The sequence below is a fragment of the Hordeum vulgare genome, chromosome 1H, assembly GCF_904849725.1.
Source record: "Hordeum vulgare subsp. vulgare chromosome 1H, MorexV3_pseudomolecules_assembly, whole genome shotgun sequence".
Lineage (NCBI taxonomy): Eukaryota > Viridiplantae > Streptophyta > Magnoliopsida > Poales > Poaceae > Hordeum > Hordeum vulgare.
In genome coordinates this window covers 469,202,874-469,225,641 of record NC_058518.1, presented here as the reverse complement: position 1 = coordinate 469,225,641, position 22,768 = coordinate 469,202,874, and the positions used below count along the sequence as shown (strand labels likewise).

Genomic DNA, 22,768 nt, shown 5'->3' with positions numbered 1-22,768 from the left:
GTTGGTTGTGTCAAAGTAGTCCTTCCAAAGAAGGAAATGACTACTCCCTCGGTTATGATTCAACGTCGGAAGGTGTCCCGGGATCGAGCCATGGAACAATGGATGCTGGCTACTAAGGTGGTGATGGACCAACACGGCAACCAAGATCTTCTCCTCATCATCGGATGAGGAATCATCGGAGCCACAAAGTAAATTGTGGGAAAAAAAACTCGTCGACGGAGTTCATTTTGTACCTTGGCAAATTGTCGATCACCTTGCGAGCGTCATCGAAAGAGCTGGCCGGCGAAGAGACGCGTGCCTCCCTTGGACCAAATGGATGGCCTGGAGAAGTCCCGACGGAGAGATGGTGGTGGCGGCAAGGTGGCGACGATGGGGGAGGTCTGTCGACACCGGCAAATGGGCGGTGGTGACGACGCGACGGAGGCGGACGAGGGTTAGCTGTCGATACGGGCTGGGAGAGGATGACCAATGTGCCACCGGCTAGCGGGCTAGGGGAGGAGTAGCGCGTCCGCCTCGTGTCCGCGCCGACACAAATCAAATTCAAAAATGAACCAAGAATGGATCCACACGCGGACGAAAAAAGGACGCGCCCGTTGAATCGACGCGTTGAATCGATTTTTTTATCTGTCGTGACCTAAACGAACGCGTTCGGGCGAAATAAGTCGGCGCATTAGAGTTACTTTAATCTCGCCCCCGATCGCGTGGATCGATCAAAATGTTGATGCATGCATTGGGCCTCTCAGTACTGTGGAAATGCGTCGTTACTGTTTGACATGCGTGAAAAATTGCATAATTCGGCGGATGCAGAATTGCGCAACACGACGGAAGCGTATAAGTTATTGTCTGTCTTATTACTCGACACCTGTCTGTAAGTCTGTTGATTGTTGATTGTTGGAGCCCTCAGGCCTCAGCAATCCTCTCACATTGTCACATCTCGATGATGCGATGGCCACGAGGAGGCAGAAGCTGGAGATATTGGATTTGTCCTATCTTTATCTTTACCTATTAATAAAGCAACTATTGCTTTTGTGGTACGTCATAAAATTGCCCCTAAAGTTTGCATAAATTACCCACCATGCCACCGGTAAGTAATAGAAAATCTCGGACTCGACCGGCCCATGTAAAAACCTTCTATATTACGCTCTGCACCCTGGGAAAATATCCAGCACACTGTATGGCCCGGCCCATGCACAGGCGTCAGTTTTTTTAGTTCCGTTTACTTATTTATCTTCAGTTCCATTTTAATTTTCTATTTTAAATAATTTAGAACTTCAAATAACCTTTAAACTTTTAATAAACTTAAAATTGTAAATCAACATATTTTAAAAAATAAAATGCTTGTGACTTCAAAAACTGCTCAGAGTTTTTGTAAATAATGCTTGCATATACAATAAAATGTTTGCAAGTTTGAAAAAATGATTGTAAAATAAGAAAAGTCCATGATTTCAAATCAAACTCCATGTATTAAAATTATTAAAAGCATTTAACAAAGTGCTTTCTAATTCAAAATATGTCAATGCATTTAAAAAATGTCCTAAAATTTTCAAAATAGCTAATGCCTGTTCTGATTGTTTCTTTTTTTATTTAAATTTTTCCATTCCATTTTTGTTTACTTCTAATTTAAATAATTTAGAATTACATAAGCATTTGCATATTAAAAAATAGGAATTTTGAATTAAAATGTTGACGAAAACATAAAATGTTTGTGGATTCAAAAAAGGCACCGGATTTTTATAAGTTTTTTTGCAAATTCCAAAACATTGTCCGTGAATTTAATAAATATATTACTGACTTATAAAAATACTTGTTTATTCAGAAAAACTTCATGTGTTTCAAAAATGTTTGTGAATTTAAAGTAAAATCCTGCAACATAAAAAATTATGTTCGTCTTTTCTAGAATTGGTCGCCAATTCAAAAGGAAATATTTAAACCCGTTTGAAATATAAAAAACATTCATGATTTCTAGTAAATGTTTGTAAATTGTAAAAAAAATTCTTGATTTTAAAATTGTTCACATATTTGTAAAATTATTCATGAAAGATCTAATGTATGTAGTTAAACATTAATGCTTCTAAGTCTTTGTGAAATTATACCCGTGCGATTGTTGAAGAATTAACTGTTGGATGGATCGGATTATTATTGTATGTTTTCTAAAAGAATAATTCTTTGAGTTACCAAGATTTTTTACAACCATGATTTTTTTTTTTGAAAATGTAAAGATTGCTTCAACTTGTGAATAAATTTAAAAGAATAAACATTTTCTTGCATTTGTGCACAAAATTTCAAAGTCAACCGATGATGTGTGAACATAATGTGATCATCATCATTGAAGATTTTTTTTTCTCCCGTTGCAACGCAAGGGCCATTTTGCTATAACAATAAAGCACCGATGGTTTTTGTAGTCCGTCGTCGCACTTTTGCAAAAAAGCCTCTGAATTTTATCAAAATCAACCCGCGGTCCTTCATTTAGTGGGAAAAAAGGTTTCATTTTTTTTGTAAAAAAAGCTCCTTGGCAAATCGCGTCCGCCCCTCCACGCAGATCCGGCAGCGATGGCGGAGGATGAGAAGGCGATCGTCGTGCTCGCGCGGGAGGATGGAGGACACCTTGTCGGGGCGCGTGCTCGGGTGAGGGGCGATGCGCTTGTCGGCGACGGAGACGGCTACGGCCGTGTTGGAGGATGAGAAGCCGGCCGCCGTCTCGCACGGGAGGATGGAGGACGCCTCGCTGGGGCGCGTGCTTGTGTGAGGGGCGACGCCCTTGCCGGCGACGGAGGACGAGAAGGCGGTCGTCGTGCTCGCCGCGGACGCTGATGCGTAGAGGAGGGGTGGTCAACGCAGAAGTCTAGCTCCAAGAATGAAGGGGATCCCCTCCTCACCCATCCCCGCCCCCTTCCCTACCCAACGGACAACCGAAGGAAGAGGATCTGTCGTCTCCCTCCTTCAAGTGCGTCGAAGGTGAGCTCCTCTACGCGCAAGAGGATGCAAGCTTGCCGTGCACGATAGCGAAGCAGCAGCCCACGCCCCTCCTACCCATGATGAAACATCCTCCCAGGGTCGTCGGATCCGTCTGAGATCAGTTTCAGATGTGCTAGCACTAGGGCGCATCCATTTCTCACGCCCCCACATCGTTCTCCATGGTCGTTGTCCTCCTCTTGGCCATCTTGTCAGTTGTCATGGCTGGCTTGCAGCTCCTTTTAAGAGATCAATCATCTCTAATAGGAACAGCTATGGTCTGAGTAGTCTTCTCTTCCCTATATTACACTTGATGTATCCTTAACGATTGCGAACAAGCAAGGCCTTACGTTTCTTTCCTGTAATTATTAAGTTGGTCATAACTGTAGTTTCCGAGCATTGAAACTTCTGCAGATCCCTATAATTGTGGTTATGAAAGCTATGGGAATTTAAACTGACCAAGAGGTTGTACAAATGGTTGGAAGAGATCCAAGATATGCTGACCTCCTATATTTGTCTATACAGGTGACTTATTATTTTTTACTTTGTTGCTTTACTTTTGTGGCTATATTATACTGACAATCCTCTCACAGTATTATTATTTGATCTGTTAGACTGTCAATTGTTAAATCTTTCAGGCTGTCTGAATTTTATTTTATTTTTGCTCTATTAGGAATGTGCCACAGAGAGAATATACACACAACAACAAGGACGGTCGGTCAAAATTAATCCTCCGTGATGTTTTTATTGCGCATGTACCGGTAAGATAGATTTTCCACCTAGATCCTACAGCCAAAATATTTTTATTCTTTCTCACATGCATGCGGTCTCTCCTATAGGTTAACAATGGAAATTTTCAACCAAAGTGCATATACACTGATGTAATGTTAAGCCGAATGTTGGATGCGATTTTGAATTCTGACACCTTCGATGACAAGGCAAGTCCAGAGCTGGTCACTGTATCATTGTACTGAATAACACCTAAGACCTACCAAAAACACATTTCTTTCGTGCTTCACTATTGCTTCGTAAGGAATGAAAATAAGAATACATGTAAGTTTCAGCCTCGGCCTAAATAAGAATTAACTTGTTTTGCCCGTGCGAGAACTTTTTTTTAGAAGAAGATGAGGAGAACTTTTTTTGAGAAAAAGATGAGGAGAACTGAGAGGGAGCGAAAGCCGTGTCTTTTTTGTTTCTTTTTTTATCGAATAGCCCATTAAGAAGGTAAATGTAGGCCTACACTTAATTGTGATTATGCACTACGATGTATTTTAGAGCTGAGGATTCAGAGTTTTTTAACAACAATTGTATTTAGACTTACTTCGATTTGGAAGCTATGTGATTCAACTGTTTCAGGTATGAGCTCACGTGATAGACAAAGATTGCCATGTAAGTTTGAATGTAAAGATGATGCACAATAGCACATGAAGCAAGTTGTGCAAAAAACAATTTAAAATATATATTGTTCAATTTTTTTTAGAAAATATGTTGTACACAAAAATGCTATTACCCATAAAAAACAAAACATTATTACCACTCAATAAAAATGATAACTATTATTAAAAAAGTCATCCAATTTTTATGTAAGCATTACATTATATTTTAAAACTTTAAAAGAAACTCCTTCCGTCCAAAAATAGATGTCCTACATTTAACATTATAATTGACATTTATCAAAATTAATGCCGCATTATGACAAAACAAGTAGGTTTTGTACTTTTTTCTAGCTCGATACAACGCACGGGCATTTGTACTAGTATATGTCTATAAGATGATGGCAGGTGTCGAACTGTGCTTCAGATTCTGTAACCCCTTTCTCCATGGCATGTGTCTAGATGGGTTTGTCCATTAAACCTTCTGTTAGTAATTGGTAACTAGTGTCAAAAAAGCGCGGCGGCCCGCCGCGCCCGTAAGAGAGGCCGTTTGATTCGTTGGAGTGGGAGTGATAGTTTTGTTCGACCAATTGTTTCTTTTATCTCCTTGTGTAGTCTTCTTTGATTGGATGCAAGCCTTTGTACATGCTTTTTATTCATTGTGACAAATGTATCGCCTAAACATTTTCAAGAAGTGATAACTAAAAAGTTATGACAACCAAGAAGTCGCGAACTGATACAGTTCATCAATGCATGACAACAATTCAAGAAGCAGAAGTCCACCAATTTCATTAATAGATAATCTTAGAATGCATTTATAAATAATATTGGAATTACAATTCTTCATCAGCATTAATTCAAGAGATAAAAAATTCTCACTTCAATAACAAAGTAAGGTTCTTAGCTTTGAGAACAATGATACTACGGAGGAATCCTTGAACAATTATGGGAGCATTTCATTTCTATCATTAACAAATTCAGGACCTTCTACAATCTTGTGAAGAAGCCTTCAAGCCTCATACACCACGGCTAAAAAACTGCAAAAAGAACACTCAGATGAGCACCAAGAAACCTTTTCAACAGTACTGAACTTTATGCTTCCAGCAGGAATTCCGATGAGAAGTAGCCGTCGTACTATAGCTTGAGGAAATGTACAATGCATTGTAATCTTTCCAATAGTAAATATACTGCTATTCATGTATGAGTTTTGAAGCCACACCCAACTATGGAATCAAGATTTCACCTGATACTGGAGTCACTGGAAATTATTTTTTATTCAAGCATGTTTATTTTTCAGTTTGACAGAAGCAATATACTGCAGTGTACAACAGAATGTCTATGCTATGAAATAGGAGAGTTAGTTGACATGTATGTGAAGGATAAATCACATTAGACTACCACTTGATGAACTTCACATCAACTGCAGCAATGAATCCATCATTGTCGTTTCACACAACCTAGCATTGAATTTCATTTCACCTATAATCATCAATGCAATTGGGAGGAGCAATCATAACCCAAAGAAAAACACAGGGAAATATTAAGGACAGTAAAACCGGAACTATTCCAAGCTCTCTCACGCATCCTTGCTCGTGAGCCGTTGATTTCGCATGTGGAATGTAGGTCACCGTTAAATTAATGTTCAGGTCGCGAACTGGGTTGTCTGATACGCCTCTACTCACGCGTGGGCTACTAACGGGCCAACTGTCCTGGGGCTGCTACTCCCGAAGCCAGTTTGAAGCCCTCTCATTCTTCTATACGAGTTAACGTCCGATCACGAATGAACGGCCGTGATACGCTTATGGCTGGGCTAACCCCATCCCACCTCCTCGCGACTTGCCTTGTCTCGCTCGTCTCCATCTGAGCGATGGCGACGCAGCAGCTTCCCAAGCTCCTCGGAGCCTTCCCTGGTGCGGACGTCATAGGGCATGTCACTGAGCATCGGATCCCCTTGGAGCCGTAGCCACACTTGCGAGGGTATCGAGCACGAGAGAAGCAAGCCGATCCAACGCACGGGGAGCAAAACCGGTGCGAGGGGAGGCGATCGAGGGGATCCAGCGGGACACGCTTCAGCCGATGCGCTTGAGGGAAACGGATCCAACAGGCGAGGGGATCCAGCGGGCGTGAGAGATGGTGGCCAGCTGTGTTGTCCTTCTACAATCTTTGCTCTGAAGGTGCAGGCAACTGGTGTGGGTTTCACTCTCAAATCGCTGGCGACGAAGGGTTTTCTCTCAGATCGGTACAACTGGGAGGAACTTTGCTGCAGAGGACGTCTTGGCAAGGGGAAAGGGTCCGGACCTACATCCCCATGTCTATGCAAATATCACTTCTCTTTATCTTGGATGTTCTAATCTCAGATTTGTCTACTTTCTACATGGCGAGTAGTATTCCACGACAATCAGGAAGTGGCCACCGTCAGTGTCCTTTTACTCAAAATTATCCATGTTAATCTATGCATGGATGCTCGTCACCGAACTTTGCTTTTTTACCGCTTTCTACCGTGAAGTCATTACTTTTTGTTGAATGTTGATCTATGCTACAAATATGTGCATATGTTCTTTTACTCAGTTTATTCATGTTGCAGGATAGCAATCTTTGCATATGTTATGCCTAAAGGCCAATCGGTCAGTATATTTTCTTCCTATTCCATCTCTAATTAGTGATAGTTACTTCTCGCATGGAGATCATGCACAAGTTAAAGGTGCACAAGTTAAAGTTCAGCTTAGCGGGCAATGTAAACTAAAAGTTACATGCAAAGATAATTATACACAATCTGCTAAAAACAACATGCATTTTTATTGAGATTACTGTTCCATCTGAGACACACATGGTTTCATTCTAATCTGCATTGTGTGAGTATGTAAAAATTTGGATTGCACAATATCCATATTTGTTTATTGTCTCCACAAGGATTTTTCTATTGTAAAGTAGAAAGGCGAGAGGAGGATGTTGTGCTTAATGTGAATCAACATCAGTTATTTATTTATTTTGTAATTGTTTATTTCCCTTGTCATGATTTTTTTAACTAAATCCATCTTGATATTTTCCTCAAACAGGTTCCAAAACGATGACTTCATCTACTCTTTCCTAATGTATGGTATTCACTTTGGATCGATGGGAAACTTAAACTTCTGAAGGATCCTTATCAGCTATTAGAGAGGTAAATATCAGCTTCCCTCACTGATTTTCTGTCTGCTACTTGTTGTAACTACTCTGCACATAACTCAATGAGGCTCTGCTGCATCATCGGTTGGGGCTCTGCATCTCCTGTCAATGGGTACACCTGGTGTCAACCCTTTTGCTCTGCTCCTGTATGTATGACCTAGGTTGGTGATCATCTTCTGGTGGAACCCTATGATAGTACTTCATCCATTCTGCAGTGAAATATTACCCGTTAAAGGTGTTGTATTTCGTGCAGGTTGCAGCTTTTAGCTATGGTGCTTTATAATTCTTCTCCCGTGTTGGCAAATAGTTAATGTATCAACATGTTTTCTAAGACAATATTGATGTAGATTATCGTCTGTTTCGTTTACTGTCAAACATATATTCTTTATCTACCCAAACTTAACTTTATTTTCACAAGCCCATGCATTAAAAATTTCCTATCATCCAACTGAAAAAAATTCATGGGCGCTGCAACGCGCGCCATCAATGTTCTAGTAAATCATTAAAATCTGGCCAAAAGGTAATCTCATATGAATCTAACCTCTTTAGCTTATAAAAGCTATTATTCTACAGGGGAGAAAATAAGTCTACATACATGTGAGTCTCACCTCTTTAATTAGCCAAGATTTCATTGTTTGTTATATGTATTGCATTATGCCACATATCTTACAACCCCTTTATTCTCTGCAACAAAATATCATAAACATTGTTATAACAAAAAGCACGATATATTCCTTCTGTACTAACTGCTTTTTTTTTTCCAACAGAGATTTACACTAAAAATTGTACATCGTATGACTTTCTTTACCACGAATTTTACTGAACTCGAGAGATCTGAATTTTAAACCAAAAAGTTTAAAAGCGGGGATCTCTCCCAATGGGGACGTGCATACTCCCCTGTACCTTACATCACATATTGAATGGCTGAAAATATTTGCAAGCACCGTCAGCACAGGGATTTCCATGCTTGAAGAAGCAATCATTAGTCAATAGGCGTGGAACTGAAAGCATGGTCTGAGTAAATGGTAGTCTTTTTTTACTACTATTTGTGAAGCACAATTTGAAAGGAAAATGATATAAGAAGATGAAGCAATCATTATTCAATAGGCATCTAAGTGAATGTACAGTTTGAGGGTACTAAAGCAGAACCAGATCATGTGCTCATTAATTGGCTATTAGAGATTGCGAATGCAATTTGCAAAAGAAAGCATACAGGTGAATAAAGAATTTCTCGAGCCACAAAAGATAAAGTCTACAAAGTGGGAGTTGACCTATAACCCAGAGATTTAGAAATCAAAAGGAAAAGCTCACCAACAGCTTGTGTGATCTATAATCTGGCCACTGTGATTCCAGTCAAGGAGAGTGATGCTCCCAGTTTCCACCGTGTGCAATAAATCTGGAAAAATTTAACATATAAATATGTGATTCATCTGTATGTGTACATATCAGTAGGGATATAATACTATTTTTGTATCCACGGAAAAGGAGAATCAGATTTAAGCACTACAAAACTAAACATGGTATTGGACCACATACCTCGACGTAAGCATTAGGCCATTGGACCGTGCCGTAAGCAATCGGTCCATCCATCCGGCAATACAGCTACAGGGCAGACTGGCTGCAACCTCTAGGCCTACTATGTATGGTAGAGAACAACCGATTCTTAGGCTTTGCATGACGCCCTGGGCTGATGTGGTCTTACTGCTGGGGCAAGCTCACCGTAATTTCCTGTTACTGTTTCCATCAAGAATAGAAAATCAAGGAGAAAAAAACATTTCAGCAAACACTTTGCAGGCAACATGATGCAGACAGAATTAAACAGAGGATGAGGATGCAAAGCATAGATAAGTGTGCAGATGGAGCAGAACATGTTATGAGTATATGGCCATGGACCTTGCGATGCTATGCTTGATGGCGGCGCCAAATGCAGCGCAGTTCGACCTCTCCGACCATCGGCCCTCATCCTGCAGCAGCCTGACGCAAATACACAGAAAGACCTACGGCACCCGAGGTGTGCACTACCAGCAGCCGCATGTGCCCCTCCACCCTCGCGTGCGTGGCCGTTGTCATGGCTTGCTTTCACCTCCTCATGTGCTTCACGCCGTGGGGATTCCTATTTCCCCTCCCAACCCCCCGTCCAGCGCCAGCGAGGGAGGCATGCCGTCGAGGGCGCTGCGGGCAGGGATTCAGGAGCGGGTAGCTGACGCTTATCTGATGCTATGATGGAAGCGAAGGTGACGGCGGCGGTGGATTGACGGCAGGCCAAGGTAGGAAACGGAGGGGGTGCAAGGAGAAGGAGAGGTTGAGGTGACCGCAACGCAAAGGATTGGTGAAGGTAGAAAATATCTTCTGGCTGGTCAAAGCGGTGGGATCTGGAAACCGCATGGAGACGTGGCAAGATCCAAAGGAGACCATAAAAGCTGAAAACCGTTTGCATGCATTCGGTGACACCGCAACAGGATAAACCAGAGCAGAGAAGAAAACCGGCCAGAAAATCGATAAAAAACATATCCACGCGTCAATACAACATTTCACCTCGCGTTACACTGGGGACTCACCCTGGCCGGGCTAGCTTAGCCAGTTTAATATACTATAATACTATATATATACTAGTATATATGTATATATATATGTTCAGAATCTACTCCCTCCGTTTCTAAATATAAGATTTTTAGAGATTTTATTATAAACTACATACATATATACTAGTGGTCATAATTTAAAGATTTCGGGGGCAGGGCGAAACTAAAATTTAGGACCCCTTAGTATAAATAAATAGTATAGATTAGCGAAATAAATAGCAAAAAAACACTTTGTCAGCCTGTTTTTAATAAACTAACCATTTTCGATCGTACCTCTCAGTTGCTCATTGTTCTAGAGTAACGGGCATATGAGAAATGTCTTCTCTTATCATTTAAAGGAAAAGTAATATCATCTTCTTTAATAGGCCCCTTCTCAACTATTGTATCCTTGCTTTGTTATCAAGACTAGCCCAATTTGCTGGATCATAAATATTCACATGAACTGGTTCTTCATCAACAGTAGCATATTTCGTGGGAGATGAATTATGGTCATGATCACTTACATTGTTATCGTCCGCGTCGATGTCAACATTGTCTTCTGTATGGATATCATCTTCTAGATTCACATTACTTGGTTCTCCCACAAGAACTAACGCCAACTCATCTGGGTTTTTTGAAGTGGACGGGTTACTCTTAAAAAACTTAGGAAGAGATCCTCTTTGTGAATCTATCAATTTTTGATCTGCTTTCCTCTTTTTTCTTTTAGCAGCACCTGATTTAGGCTTCATAATAATTCTGAAAATAAATAAATATGAATCAAAATTAGGGCATAAACTACCTAAAAATTAAAAAGGAATCACTAGAAGTAATCAATTGTCGTCCAGATGACCAGATCCATCAGCAGAAGGGACGCACCACGGACTGACCAGGCTTGGGACTGACGGCGACGGACGCCACGGGGAAGCTGCCGGCGAGGAGCGCTCCGCGCGACGCGATACTCGTAGATCAGTAGATGAGAGAGTCGTCAGCCGCGGCGTGCAGGGAGACTTCGTAGTAGCGCGTGCGTGCGGCGTGCGTGCGGCGAGGAGCGGCTCCTGGAGAGAGCCAGAGCGTTCGTGGCTTTGTGCGTGCGGCGTGCGGCGGACGAGAAGCACGCACGATCAAAGGATCAATCCATCCATACGATCTCCTGTCGTGATAAGAGATCCCCTGCTCCAGCCCATTTGTCTCTTGACCCATGCATAACCTGACACGAAATAGGCCTGGTTTCTATTTATTTTTTTCAATTTTTCTATATTAATTATAATACTTAGTATACGTATATATGCAGGGGGGGTCCAAAAAAATTTGGGCCCCGTGCGGCCGCCCCCGCGGATCCCAGGGCCGGCCCTGTTCATTCATTTTGCTCCGTATCTAGTCTACAATGAAATTTATAAAAGGTCTTATATTTAGGAACGGAGGGAGTAGCATATAAAAGGTTAGATATTTGTACATACAAGTTCTAATTTTTCTTTTCCACTTCATCTGTTTCTAAATATAAAGTCTTTTAAAAGTTTCATTAGAAGACTACATATGAATGTATATAGACATACTTTATAGTGTAGATTCATTTATTTTGCCCGTATGTAGTTTTGTAGTAAAATTTTGAAAGATTTATATTGAAAAACGAAGGGAGTAGTTGGTAATATATGTACAATACAATACAGGTTCTAATGATTTAACATGATGAAAACTGTAAAGTTAGTCACTTCGACTTTAGTCGAGCTTCTTAACCCAGCCATAGGGGCCTTCAATAGGATGACTCTCATGTAGCCGTGATTTCTCTGGCTTTGCTTTTAACGGTCCGTTAACGAAAATGTTATTGACATAAGAAATCTGAATTGGATTCCTTAAAAAGGAAATCTGAATTGGATTCCTCAAAAAAAATAAAAAAAATCTGAATTGGCCTTAACAAGTTACAAGCATCATTCTCCATTTTCTTCTTAATTTTGTATCAATCCCTTTATCTGTCTTGTTTTATGTTCTTAATTAATGATGCCACCCAACTTGCAGTTCTGAAGTCTGAACCCTGTGATTTGATGAGGACTGTGGTTGCTTTCACTTGTCTGCCACAGTGCTCACAGTTCAGCTACCATTAAGTTAACCTATCAGAGATGTCTGTTTGTACCATGATTTCAGAACCAAATGCACTTCCAAGGTTTGACCTCTTGTGCAAATAAAAATATTCATATAAATCAGGTGGAGATCATTTGCTTTGTTTCTGTGATGCGATGCCTGGGGTTTGTGGTTACAGAACATATTGTGGAAATGAATAGTTAATTGTTCCTCAAATACATATAAACTTAACGGTTAAGGATTGTACCATGAATTTGGCATTTCTTTTCTCCTTTGCGCTTCAAACGTTTAGTTGGTAAGAGCATCTACAGCCAACATTGCAAATTTGACCCCCTAAGAACAACTCTAGCAGACCCGCATCCCGCCGGCCCGCAAAACGCGTTTGCAGTTCGCGCAAAACCACTTTTGCGGGCCGACGTGGGCTGACACTGATGCAGATCCCCAAACGGATCCGTAAAAAAGTATATTCGCGGAATATGTTTTTTTACGGGTCGGCTTCTGCAGGTTTTGCTCGGGCTTCAGCGCGACGACCGCAAACAGAAAACTGCAAATCTCGCATTTGACATATTATGCCATGTTAGGGTTTGACAAACAAGTTCAAATTCAAACGAAATAAACAGTTTGCGTGCAAATAAAAAGCGAAGTTCATTATGCAAAAAAGGGCATGCAAAGGTTTGCGCCCATGTCCGGCATCATCTTGGGGGTCGATCTTCACTCCGCGCCATGGAGTCCATATTGAAGTTCATCGTCGCCACCGAATCCACATCCGTCGGTTGGAACCCTTGTTTCAACTCTCGCACCAAAATCATCCACATTGGCATCATATGGAGCAGAGAAAACATCACCGGAACTGGAACACGGACCGGTCGAGGCGACGATTCTCCTCTTCAAGATCTCTCTCCTTGCCATATTATGCCATGTTTTGGTGAGGTCGTCCATGTCATTGCGGTTCATTGACATGATCTTGTTCTCCTCGGCGAGCAACAATGACATCGATTTGGTTTCAGAGGCGCGTGCTTTTCTCTCCTCAATGGCAGCTTTGCGGAGCCCCTCTTCCTTGAGCAGTTGTCATTTTTCTTGCTTCTCTTTTGCCTTCTTCTCGGCCAACTCTTTCTTGATCTCCAACGACTTCAACAACATCAACTCGTTTGATTGCACCATGACATCAATCTTCTCCCTCAAGCTCGCTGCTTCTTGCTCTCTCTTCATCTTCTCTTTAGTCTTCTTGTCGCCATCGGGCTTGTGCAAATTTCTTGGGCCATCATCATCCTCATCTTCATCCATGTTTATAAGTGAGCCTCTCTTTGGTGGGGATTCTCGGTCGATCAACTTTCACTTGTCGCACTTTTGGAGCAACTCCCAACAATGCTCTAATTTGAAGAATTTGCCTTCCGAAGCTTCCATGTCCTTGTATATATGTTGAGCAATCTTGTCCTACAAAATGTGAACAAAGTGATGCAATCATTTCCCATGATACATTATGAGTATGCACAAATTGAACAAAGGAAAAACAAACTCACATAGTCGGACTCCACGGTACCACTTGTAGGTGCATTGCGTACTTGCTCCAAGCAAGCTGCCCAACAGCTGCACATATGTTTGATATTCTCCCAACGCCCTTGAAGTGACCGAAATGTGCGTGCAGTCCTATTAGGATACTTTTTCATAATGCGGAAGTATTGATCTTCGATCCTTTGCCAATATCTCTTGGCGGTTTGAGAAGCACCCGTGCATGCATCAAGAGACACCGCACTCCATGCTTGGATCAAAGCTTGATCTTCCAAGATCGTGTAGTTCTTCGATCTTTGGCTTTTCCCACCCTTTGCTTACGATTGCTCAAACGCTTCCGCTTCGATATCCTTCAATTCGTCCGCAGCACCATGATCATCCACACTGCCGTCCATTTCATTGTAGTTGAATGGTTCGAAAGAGGCTTGATCAATGTCAACCGCGTTCGTGTCCAACATGTTCATGAACTTGTTTGTTGCATTGTTCGAACCACCGCTAGAGCGAACGATAACAAGTCACAAGCTATCAAGACTAATGGCGAAAAATGAAAAGGAATCGCCAAGACCGAAGAGGCATACCTTCCGGCCATTTCGTCGAACACCTCGGCCGCGGGGGGAGCGGAATTGTTCAACGGCATCGCCGGAGCACCTCCTTGCGGGGGGGGGGGGGTGAAGTTAAAGGTTGAATAAGGTGGCTTCCTTGTAGCCTGAACCTTCCTCCGCTTTACGGCCGCGACCTTGTCGGCCTTCTGCGCCGCCGGCCGGGATCGCACTGCGGCGTTGGCGCCCGGAGCACGGGCCGTCGCGGCGGGGACAACAGGATTCCCGCCCTGCACGACCACGGTGCCCTGCCTCTTTCGGGAAGGCGCGACGTGTGCTTGGGTGACGGCGGCGGGGGCAACATGGCCGACGACGAGATCCGCCCGAGGGGAAGGAGCATGCGCGACCTCGACGGTGACAGGAGACAGCATGGGGTCCTCCATGGCGGCGAGGAACGGCCCGGGAGGGTGCGGGGAGCGGGGGAAGGGCGCGCGAAAATGTCTCTCCCGCCAAATCACGCGTCGAATAAGGGTCCAGCTCGGGTCGGCCTCCCAGCCCGTGAAGATGGAGGTTGGGGGGAGAAGATTTGCCGCGCTCCGTAAAAAATAATGCGGGTCGACGCGGGATGCGGGGTCTGCTCGTGCGGATTTTCCGGCCCGACCCGCAATTTGGCGGTTATTTTGCGGGTCGGGGCGGGATGCGGGGTCTGCTAGAGTTGCTCTAAGCGTCCACGGACACGCCCGGTCAGTGATCGAACGCGTCCTTTATTTGCGGGGCGGGGCGGGATGCGGGGTCTGCTAGAGTTGCTCTAAGCGTCCACGGACGCGTCCGGTCAGTGATCGAACGCGTCCTTTATTTGCGGGTCGGGGCGGGATGCGGGGTCTGCTAGAGTTGCTCTAAGCGTCCACGGACGCGTCCGGTCAGTGATCGAACGCGTCCTTTTATTTGTCCGTTTGGGCAGCTATACTCTTAAATTTCTTCGTCATATGTTTGATCATTTGCACGACAACACGTAATTGGTGAAGAAGAAGAGAGAGAAAGAAAAGAACGAATAAAGAAAAAAATATCCGGAGTGGGGTTGCGTCCTATGTGACGGACTGACCGGGTGTGTCCGGACGCGTCCGCGAGCCCTCATATTCTCTTCATATTTGAGATGTATACGAGGGTTTACGAAAAGTTCAAGCGCATAGGAAAGATATAAAGGGTCTGGTTGGATCATTTTTTTTCTTCTCTCTTGTTCGATCATTAACCACGCACGTCTGTGAACTTATGCGGGGTCATTTGAAGCGTCCGATGGTAGATGCTCTAAGCTGACTGTTCTTCGCAAATTTCTCTCTTTTACCCCAAGTGCACCGGGCAGGAATCGTGTCCTGGGAGGTAAGAGGGGTGAAAGCCACGCAAGATGATATGTCTGGCCTCTGTGGCCACCAAGGGATTCAGCAAATCTGCGCAGAGCTCCGACGCCAAGAGCTTTCCCGTGAGTATAAATGCACTTTCGCCTCACCGCACTTTCTCTCATGTATACTCGTGGCCCTACTTTATCCAAAGGGTTAAGCACTAATAAACATTAACTAAGGGGCAGCTTTCTCGACAAAAAAACATATTCTCGCCTGAAAACCCATCGTGATCCATAACCATAAGCATTGCAGAGCACAGCGAAACGGCGATGCCGAAACCAAATTTCTATTCCAGCGGAGACCATTTTAGTATTCGGCGCATGACAAGGCGGCGATGCCGACCCATTAAGCTGGATAATCACAAACGAGCACATTTTGTTTCATGCCCTTTTTATCACTATACGCATTTGTAGAAGCACCCAAACTCCCTACTTTGCTCATGTAGGAATAGAAAAGGAAGTCTTATGTACTCCCTCGTCTTATCTCGCTGTCTCTCACCCCGCCTCTCTCTCCTCAATGATCTTGTTGTTGCTGTGAGTACTTGCCGCCGCAGAGGCGAGGCCCAATGAGAGATGCAAGCAAGGCTGTTACAGTTACGGGGCAGTATAGTAGTAGTAGGAGACATGACTCCTGACAGAGAAAGCCCTACCACATCTTTCCTTCCTCCCCTCCCCTCCCCTACCCTCTCAACGCCTCTCTCTCTTTCTCTCTCTAGACTGTGAATACTGAAAAGGGACACATGCGCCTCCTAGGGCATGTTCAAAAGGACACAATATCTTCTTCCCGGTACAGTGCAGCGGGTGGATGAAACTCCAAGGGCGATTCGATTTGATTGACAGCGTGGGAGAAGACAGACCGGAAAGGAGGCAACATCCCATCATACGGTATGCTCCTCCTCCTCTTTCTCCGAATCTATCTATCTACATACTCTGAATACTTCGTACCTCTACGTACGTGCGCGCGCGCGTACATGCATAGCTCTCCTCTCACTGGTCTACTGTTCACTCGCTGCAGAGCAGAGCTCATCGTCGTCTACTCATCGCCAATTCGCCATGCCGCGGCTGGGCAGAGGGGAGAGTTCGTGGGGGACGGCGGGTGATCGTGATAGAGCTGCAGTACCATTCGGCCAGGCGCTTGGACATGGAATCCAAGGCCACGCTCCTCCTGCCAACTTCCTGTATACTGCTCCTCCTCCTTGGCTCTCTAGTCTCTATCTCTCTCTGCCTCTGCTATTTCAACAACTGGTACTACGTGCGAAGACAACACGGCTAAAAGCCCCTTTGCATCTACCAGTTTTCAACTCCAGCGCTTGCCTGCTTGCTTGCTAGTACTATAAAATATAGTCTCCTCTCCCGCCTCCCCCCATCACCTCTTTTTAACCACCTTTATAACCAACTCCCCTGCTACTGCTATATATATCCGACCCGCTGGTGCTTATTGGGTTACACTACACCACCTCTTCCCACGAACCAAATAGTTTCTTAATGCCTAAGGCCTGGATCCTGTGAGCGATTTCCTCTTACCCTCCATCTTTTTTTGTTTCGCTCTCATCCTTATCTATCCACCTCTCCAGTCTTCCATGCTGCCTTTACATACATTCTTGATGGAAAAGTTTCACTAGTTTTTATCTGCTCTCTGTCATATATATTGCATATGCCTATCTATATACATGCCACCACTCACCGGTGCTGAATTCTGTCTGCTTTGCGTTTCATCCAGCAGGGAGTTGCAACCCGCAGCCGCTGCTTACTTTGGGGAGCTGGAGGAGGCCCTTATCCATGGCGCCTGCGCTGCCGGTGTCGACCCTGTCATGATCGAAAGTGACGCCCACACCAAGTGTAAGAGACTAACTACAAGACCCTTTCCGATCCCTACCCTGAATCTTCTCCTCTCTCTCTCTCTCTATCTTTCCCCAACCAAACCTTAACCACCTGCATCTGCACACGACGTAGATAGATAGACAGGCACACCACGCCCTGGCTTTTGCCTTGCCAAACACAGCCATGAGCCCTAACCACAAGTAATTCGGGGAAGGGGCGGCAGCAGCATAAATGGTGTGATCCCGCGTCTCCCCACGCCTCGCCTCTCTCTCCTCCCCTCGCCTACATTTTCACAACCTCTTGCTGCTGGATAGGGCGATTGACAAGGCCTTTAATTCCGTTTGTATGTATGTATGCAGCAGCAGCAGCGGCAGTAGCAGGATATCTTGCGGCTAGGCCCCCCACGCTGGAGATCTTCCCTTCTTGGCCAATGAGTCATCTACAGAGGCCATACAGTGTAAGTACTGCTTCTCTCGATCACTCGCAGGCTCCTACAGTTTCTTTCTGACTCCAGCAGCGGGAAAAGTTGCTCTTGGTTAATTAACTGCCTGCTTGCTAGCTCACTGTCTTCCTCTGCCTGCTGGCCTCCTCTTGTTTCTTGGATTAATTGCTTCACAGGGCAACTCGCAGTCAGTAGGGAGCACTGACTCCAGCTCCGCCCAGAACACAATGTCACAGGCCGAGTTGGTGTCCCCAGTGAGCATCAGGACCGACTCTGGCCCGCGGCAGCAGCAGCAGCAGCAGCAGCAGCAGGACCAGCAGGAGGTGTTGATGGTGACCATTGATGATTACAACTACAGTCAAGGACTTGGGGCTGCCCCAGCTACTGCACAAAGCTTTCAGCAACATGCAGGCGCCCAAGATAAGGTAAACAGCGCCACCTTGATATGTGCTATCATCTGTCCTCTTCATTCGTGGTTTACGTTTTTGGACAAGTTCTTCGTTTGGACGGACCTTTCAATGCATCCTCGAGCAGCAGCTTGCTTTCAGATGCATAAACTCGGATCTGTCTGTTCTTTGAGCGTGAGCATATATCCGTCCTTTCGGTTCTAGACATGCCTTTGAATAGAAAAACCGAGAGTTCATGGTGGTCGTTGGGAAATGGCATATTTCTAGAATCACTGGAGAGTAGGCAATATCATATTCATATGGTCAAGCCTGGTCCAAGAAAAGGAAAAAAAAGGGTTACCAAAAAGATGATTGGCGACATCATACTGATCTTACGTCCCTCCTTTTGATGGATGGAAGCAACATGATAACCACCTGAACTGTTCCTTGGAACATAAAACGGACACAATAGTAGCACATGCTCTTTCAATAGTTCATGAGTCACAACGAATGAACTATTAGACACTGCTACTGTTCTAAGAGTCATGTAGCTAGGCAAACAGCTCCCAGTGAATAGGTTAAATTATAGGCGGGTAGCAACACCAAAAAGGAATTTTAGCTCCAGGTATCTCACTGTATAACTAACTACCTAGCATTGCGCACTGTTGTAAATTCCAAGTCTACCACTGGTGTGCAGAGAAAGCATGGATCCACAAAAAAAGATGGCAAATTGGTGGATCCCAAGGTGAGATTCATTCATTTGATATCAGTTTATTGCATTGCTTGGCCTTGCATTTCACCCTTGTGCCATGTATACTCTTCTTACTTGCACACCTCTATTTTCTTAGACTGAAAGGCGGTTGGCGCAGAACAGAGAGGCTGCCAGGAAGAGCAGGCTCAGAAAAAAGGTGCAAAACAACCACAATGAGTGAAAAAAATATATCACTGGAACAAAAAAATAAAATCATTCTGACAAAAACAGTCGCACTTATTTTGCAGGCTTATGTTCAGCAGTTAGAAACGGGCAGGATCAGGCTTCAGCAGATCGAGCAAGAGCTTCAGAGAGGACGCTCACAGGTTCCAACTCTCGAGAACATGTAATATTCTTCACCACTACCGTTGCCATATGCCGTAACACTTTAACCGTTTCAGGGCCTGCTCACGGGAGGATGCAGTGCGCCCGGCGAGATGAGTTCCGGTAAGCATCTCATCTCATCCCTTACAGCATTACAGGCTTCACAACGCACAACGGTAACCACGTTAGGCTCGACAACTTCTTGATTTGCTGCTGTTACAGCCGCCGTGATGTTCGACATGGAGTATGCCCGATGGTTAGACGAAGACAGCAAGTACATGGCGGAGATTCAGGGCGCTTTGCAGGCTCAGGTGCTCGACGCGAACCTCAGCACCATCGTCGAAGACTGCATGCGGCACTACGACGAGCTGTTCCACCTGAGGGCCGTGCTCGCCAGGTCCGACGTCTTCCACCTCATGACCGGCATGTGGGCGACGCAGTCCGAGCGGTGCTTCCTCTGGATGGCCGGGTTCCGGCCTTCCGAAATCCTCAAGGTCTAGCGTGAAATTGCTACACAAATGCACCGTGGTGCTTTTACTTGCTGTGATGATTAAGGCGATGTTACATGCTGAATCTTCCTGCCCTTTTCTTTTCATCAGATGCTGATACCTCAGCTTGATCCGTCGACGGAGCAGCAGCTGCTGGGGATGTGCAACCTGCAGCAGTCGTCGGAGCAGGCCGAGGAGGCGCTCTCGCAGGGGCTTCAGCAGCTGCACCAGTCACTGGCCGATGCGGTGGGCGCTGGCCCTCTCAATGACGGTGCAGATGTTGCCAACTATGCCACTCTCATGGCGCTAGCTCTTGACAGGCTCGACAACCTTGAGAGCTTTTATCGTCAGGTCAGTATTTCTCCCTTCTTCTCAGTTCATGCATTCTTCCGTCGAAATCCCGTTGTTCTGGTTATTCAGTTTCATTGAGAAATGAAATTAAGGGTAAAGTAAACCCTTTAATTCGACAATAAAAATCCCTGGTGCGTGTAATCAACCATTTTCTGAACCTATACAAAGAGAAATGCACTTATTTCATTTTCTGAACAATAATTAAGCACATAGAACTAAAATAGCCGGAGCTGAAAACTAATTTATGGGAGAGCATAATATGTAGTGCTGGTATGCTTAGCATTAAGCCTAATCACTTTGTTTATTATCGTCGCAATGCTGGTCCTACAGAATGTTGTCTTACTTTTCGGATAAACAGAAAGGTACTAATGATATAAGCTGTGGCTGTGTAGCATAGTCAACTTTGTTTGAGCAACTGGATAGATCATGCAGATAAACATCATTAGCACTTTTCAGCTTGCATAATTAGTCTCTAATAAACTATAATGATTTAGGTTTTGGACCCGTTTTTTGCTGTTTCCTTGAGGAATTGGTCGAATCCTGGACAAGTTTCGACAAACACCTATCACTTTCTTCATAAAGCTCAACTGTAGGAATATCAGAATATGACGTTCAACTTGTTGCCTTTTATAAACTATTCATTCCGCGTGTCCTACTCCCGTTTCTGGCCACGTCTTGTGTATCCACTCCGGCCCTACCTTTTTCTTCGCTGATTGTTCAAATAAATCTGGAATAGCTTGTATGCATGCCATGTATGCTGTTGCACAAATGTGCAGTGGTTCAGCCCATGAGCTGTAATGAAGAAAGCGACGCAACAACCTAAACATGAGCACTTAGAGATGAAGCAGAGGAGCCTTGAATTAAAGTAGGATCATGCTGCTCCACGAGAGGAGTAGAAAAATAAGTGGTCTTGTCTTTCAGTAGGTTCTATTTGCCCCATATCGGAATAAAAGGAGATCGAGACATCCAATTGCTCCACTTGGACCTTTTTTTTTTTTTTGCTCCGCTTGAGATATTTCGATTATGGCGTGGATAAACTTTGGTGGAGTGGATCAGTGGCTACTTGGAGCAGGAAACTACCTTTATATTCTTATTAATGTACATCAAGATCGGACATTAGCATAGATTTTAAGATCATGGAAGAAAATGGCATCACGCTAGCTAGGGACGTACAATATGCGAACTCGCGGGAAGCTTTCAACTAGACCGTGTCTCTAGCAGGAACACCGGCTTTGCATCTTTCGTTATCTCCTGATGATGCTGCCGCCACCAATCATTGCGTTATGAAGCGTATTTATTGTCATGTTGATGGTGTGTAAAGGTTGGATTTTCCTGTCAGGCCGGTTGCCTGCAACTGCAAGTCACCCGTGTCTCACTGACCCAGTGTTTTTGAACATGTATGGCATAATTGCACGTGAAGGCCGATAATCTGAGGCAGCAGACCTTGCACCACATGCGGCGGATCCTCACCACCAGGCAGACGGCCCGCTGCTTCGTCTCCCTCGGGGAGTACCATCGCCGCCTCCGCGCCCTCAGCTCCATCTGGGCTTCGCGCCCTCGCGAGTAAGAGTGACAAGCACATTTCCCTTCTTGCTCATCATCATCACCATCAACAACAGTATGATACTCAGAATCACATCTCTCTTTAATTTGATGGCAGGAACTTGGGCATGGCGGAGAATGTCAGCTCTACAGCGGCGGAGTTCCAGCCCATTATCCATCACCAGTCGCAGCAAAACCAGTTCTCGGGCCTCTGATCGATCTGAAGGGTCGCACAGATCCCGCCGGGAACGCGAGGAGGGAGAGAGAGAGAGAGAGAGACTGTATTGTTCTGTGGTCGTTAAGATATTGGGAGAGAGGAATATCATGATATCACTAGCTAGGGAAAGAAAGGTGGCAGAAAGTAGGCCGCCCCGGCCGGCGGCGGAGGACGGGAAGCCGGCCCGGCTCATCGCCCGCCATGGTTCTCGCGGCTCTTGAGCCGCGCCAAGGGGCTAGCGCTTTGCAGGAAATCTGGCGCAAAGCGTTGGGGGAGGGGATTAGGGTTAGGAAAAGCAGGGGGCGGGCGGCCGGGACGGACGTGGACGCGCTGCGTTTATATGAGTAGATTTTTATTAGGCCATTCCATTCCCATTTCGTTTGGAAATGGGCGGGGCGGGGCGGAGGAATAAACAATCTGTGAGCGTTTGCCGAAACGACACGGCCGGGTAAACCGACCGGGCCGGCCGGCCGTACCTAATCTGCGACCGACGTTGGCATTGCAACTTGCGTTGAGGCTGGTTGCGCCTGGAAAACGCGGTGTGCCTTTTCGTGAAAAGGTGCTAGAGAACTCTTGCTGCTTACAATGATACAATAAAATTGCGTGGATTCGAGCGAACAAGTGCAGCAGCTACTGTTCAGACGCTCGTTCGGCCCACCGTAAGAGCATCTCTAGCAGACCCTGCACTTTCTGCATTTACAGTCCAGTGCAAAATGGATTGCAGTTTCAGAAACGTGTTGCGCAGAACAGACACGACAAACATAACTGCAAATTTAAACATTCAAACTACGCAGGAGATTAGTTCATCCAATACGAGTTCATTCGTTGTTCGTTAAGATTTACATATGGGGGGATTAACCCTAAACATGTCAAGA

General features: G+C 44.8%; 1 protein-coding gene and 1 long non-coding RNA gene across 6 annotated transcripts; one reads left to right on the top strand and one right to left on the bottom strand.

The window, feature by feature from the left end:
* Positions 1 to 5,111: 5,111 nt before the first annotated feature.
* On the bottom strand, positions 5,112 to 9,887 carry LOC123415370. Its single transcript, XR_006615095.1, has 4 exons — positions 9,384 to 9,887; positions 9,027 to 9,224; positions 8,099 to 8,886; positions 5,112 to 5,362 (listed from the first exon to the last, which is right to left on the bottom strand). It is a non-coding gene; the product is annotated as an uncharacterized LOC123415370 (long non-coding RNA).
* A 6,722-nt stretch (positions 9,888 to 16,609) lies between these two features.
* LOC123446187 (transcription factor TGAL5-like) lies at positions 16,610 to 22,022 on the top strand. Of its 5 annotated transcripts, none has more exons than XM_045122876.1 (12): positions 16,610 to 16,749; positions 17,292 to 17,410; positions 17,755 to 17,849; positions 18,011 to 18,259; positions 18,918 to 18,965; positions 19,069 to 19,128; positions 19,220 to 19,297; positions 19,373 to 19,418; positions 19,518 to 19,789; positions 19,895 to 20,134; positions 21,555 to 21,697; positions 21,795 to 22,022. In XM_045122876.1, the coding sequence occupies exons 1-12, from the start codon at positions 16,625 to 16,627 to the stop codon at positions 21,889 to 21,891; spliced, it is 1,572 nt and encodes a 523-aa protein (XP_044978811.1). In that variant the 5' UTR covers positions 16,610 to 16,624; the 3' UTR covers positions 21,892 to 22,022. The 5 variants fall into 5 exon arrangements, with proteins under 5 accessions (XP_044978811.1, XP_044978805.1, XP_044978830.1 ...); XM_045122870.1 differs by having other exon boundaries at positions 17,752 to 17,849; XM_045122895.1 differs by lacking the exon at positions 16,610 to 16,749 and adding an exon at positions 16,961 to 17,076.
* The last annotated feature ends 746 nt before the right edge of the window (positions 22,023 to 22,768 follow it).

Coding starts and splice junctions, on each gene's coding strand:
- LOC123446187 (XM_045122870.1), top strand. CDS start 16,625: ATGCCGCGGCTGGGCAGAGGGGAGAGTTCGTGGGGGACGGCGGGTGAT. Junction 18,260..18,917: donor ATGCAGGCGCCCAAGATAAG/GTAAACAGCGCC, acceptor ACTGGTGTGCAG/AGAAAGCATGGATCCACAAA. Junction 20,135..21,554: donor TTGAGAGCTTTTATCGTCAG/GTCAGTATTTCT, acceptor TTGCACGTGAAG/GCCGATAATCTGAGGCAGCA.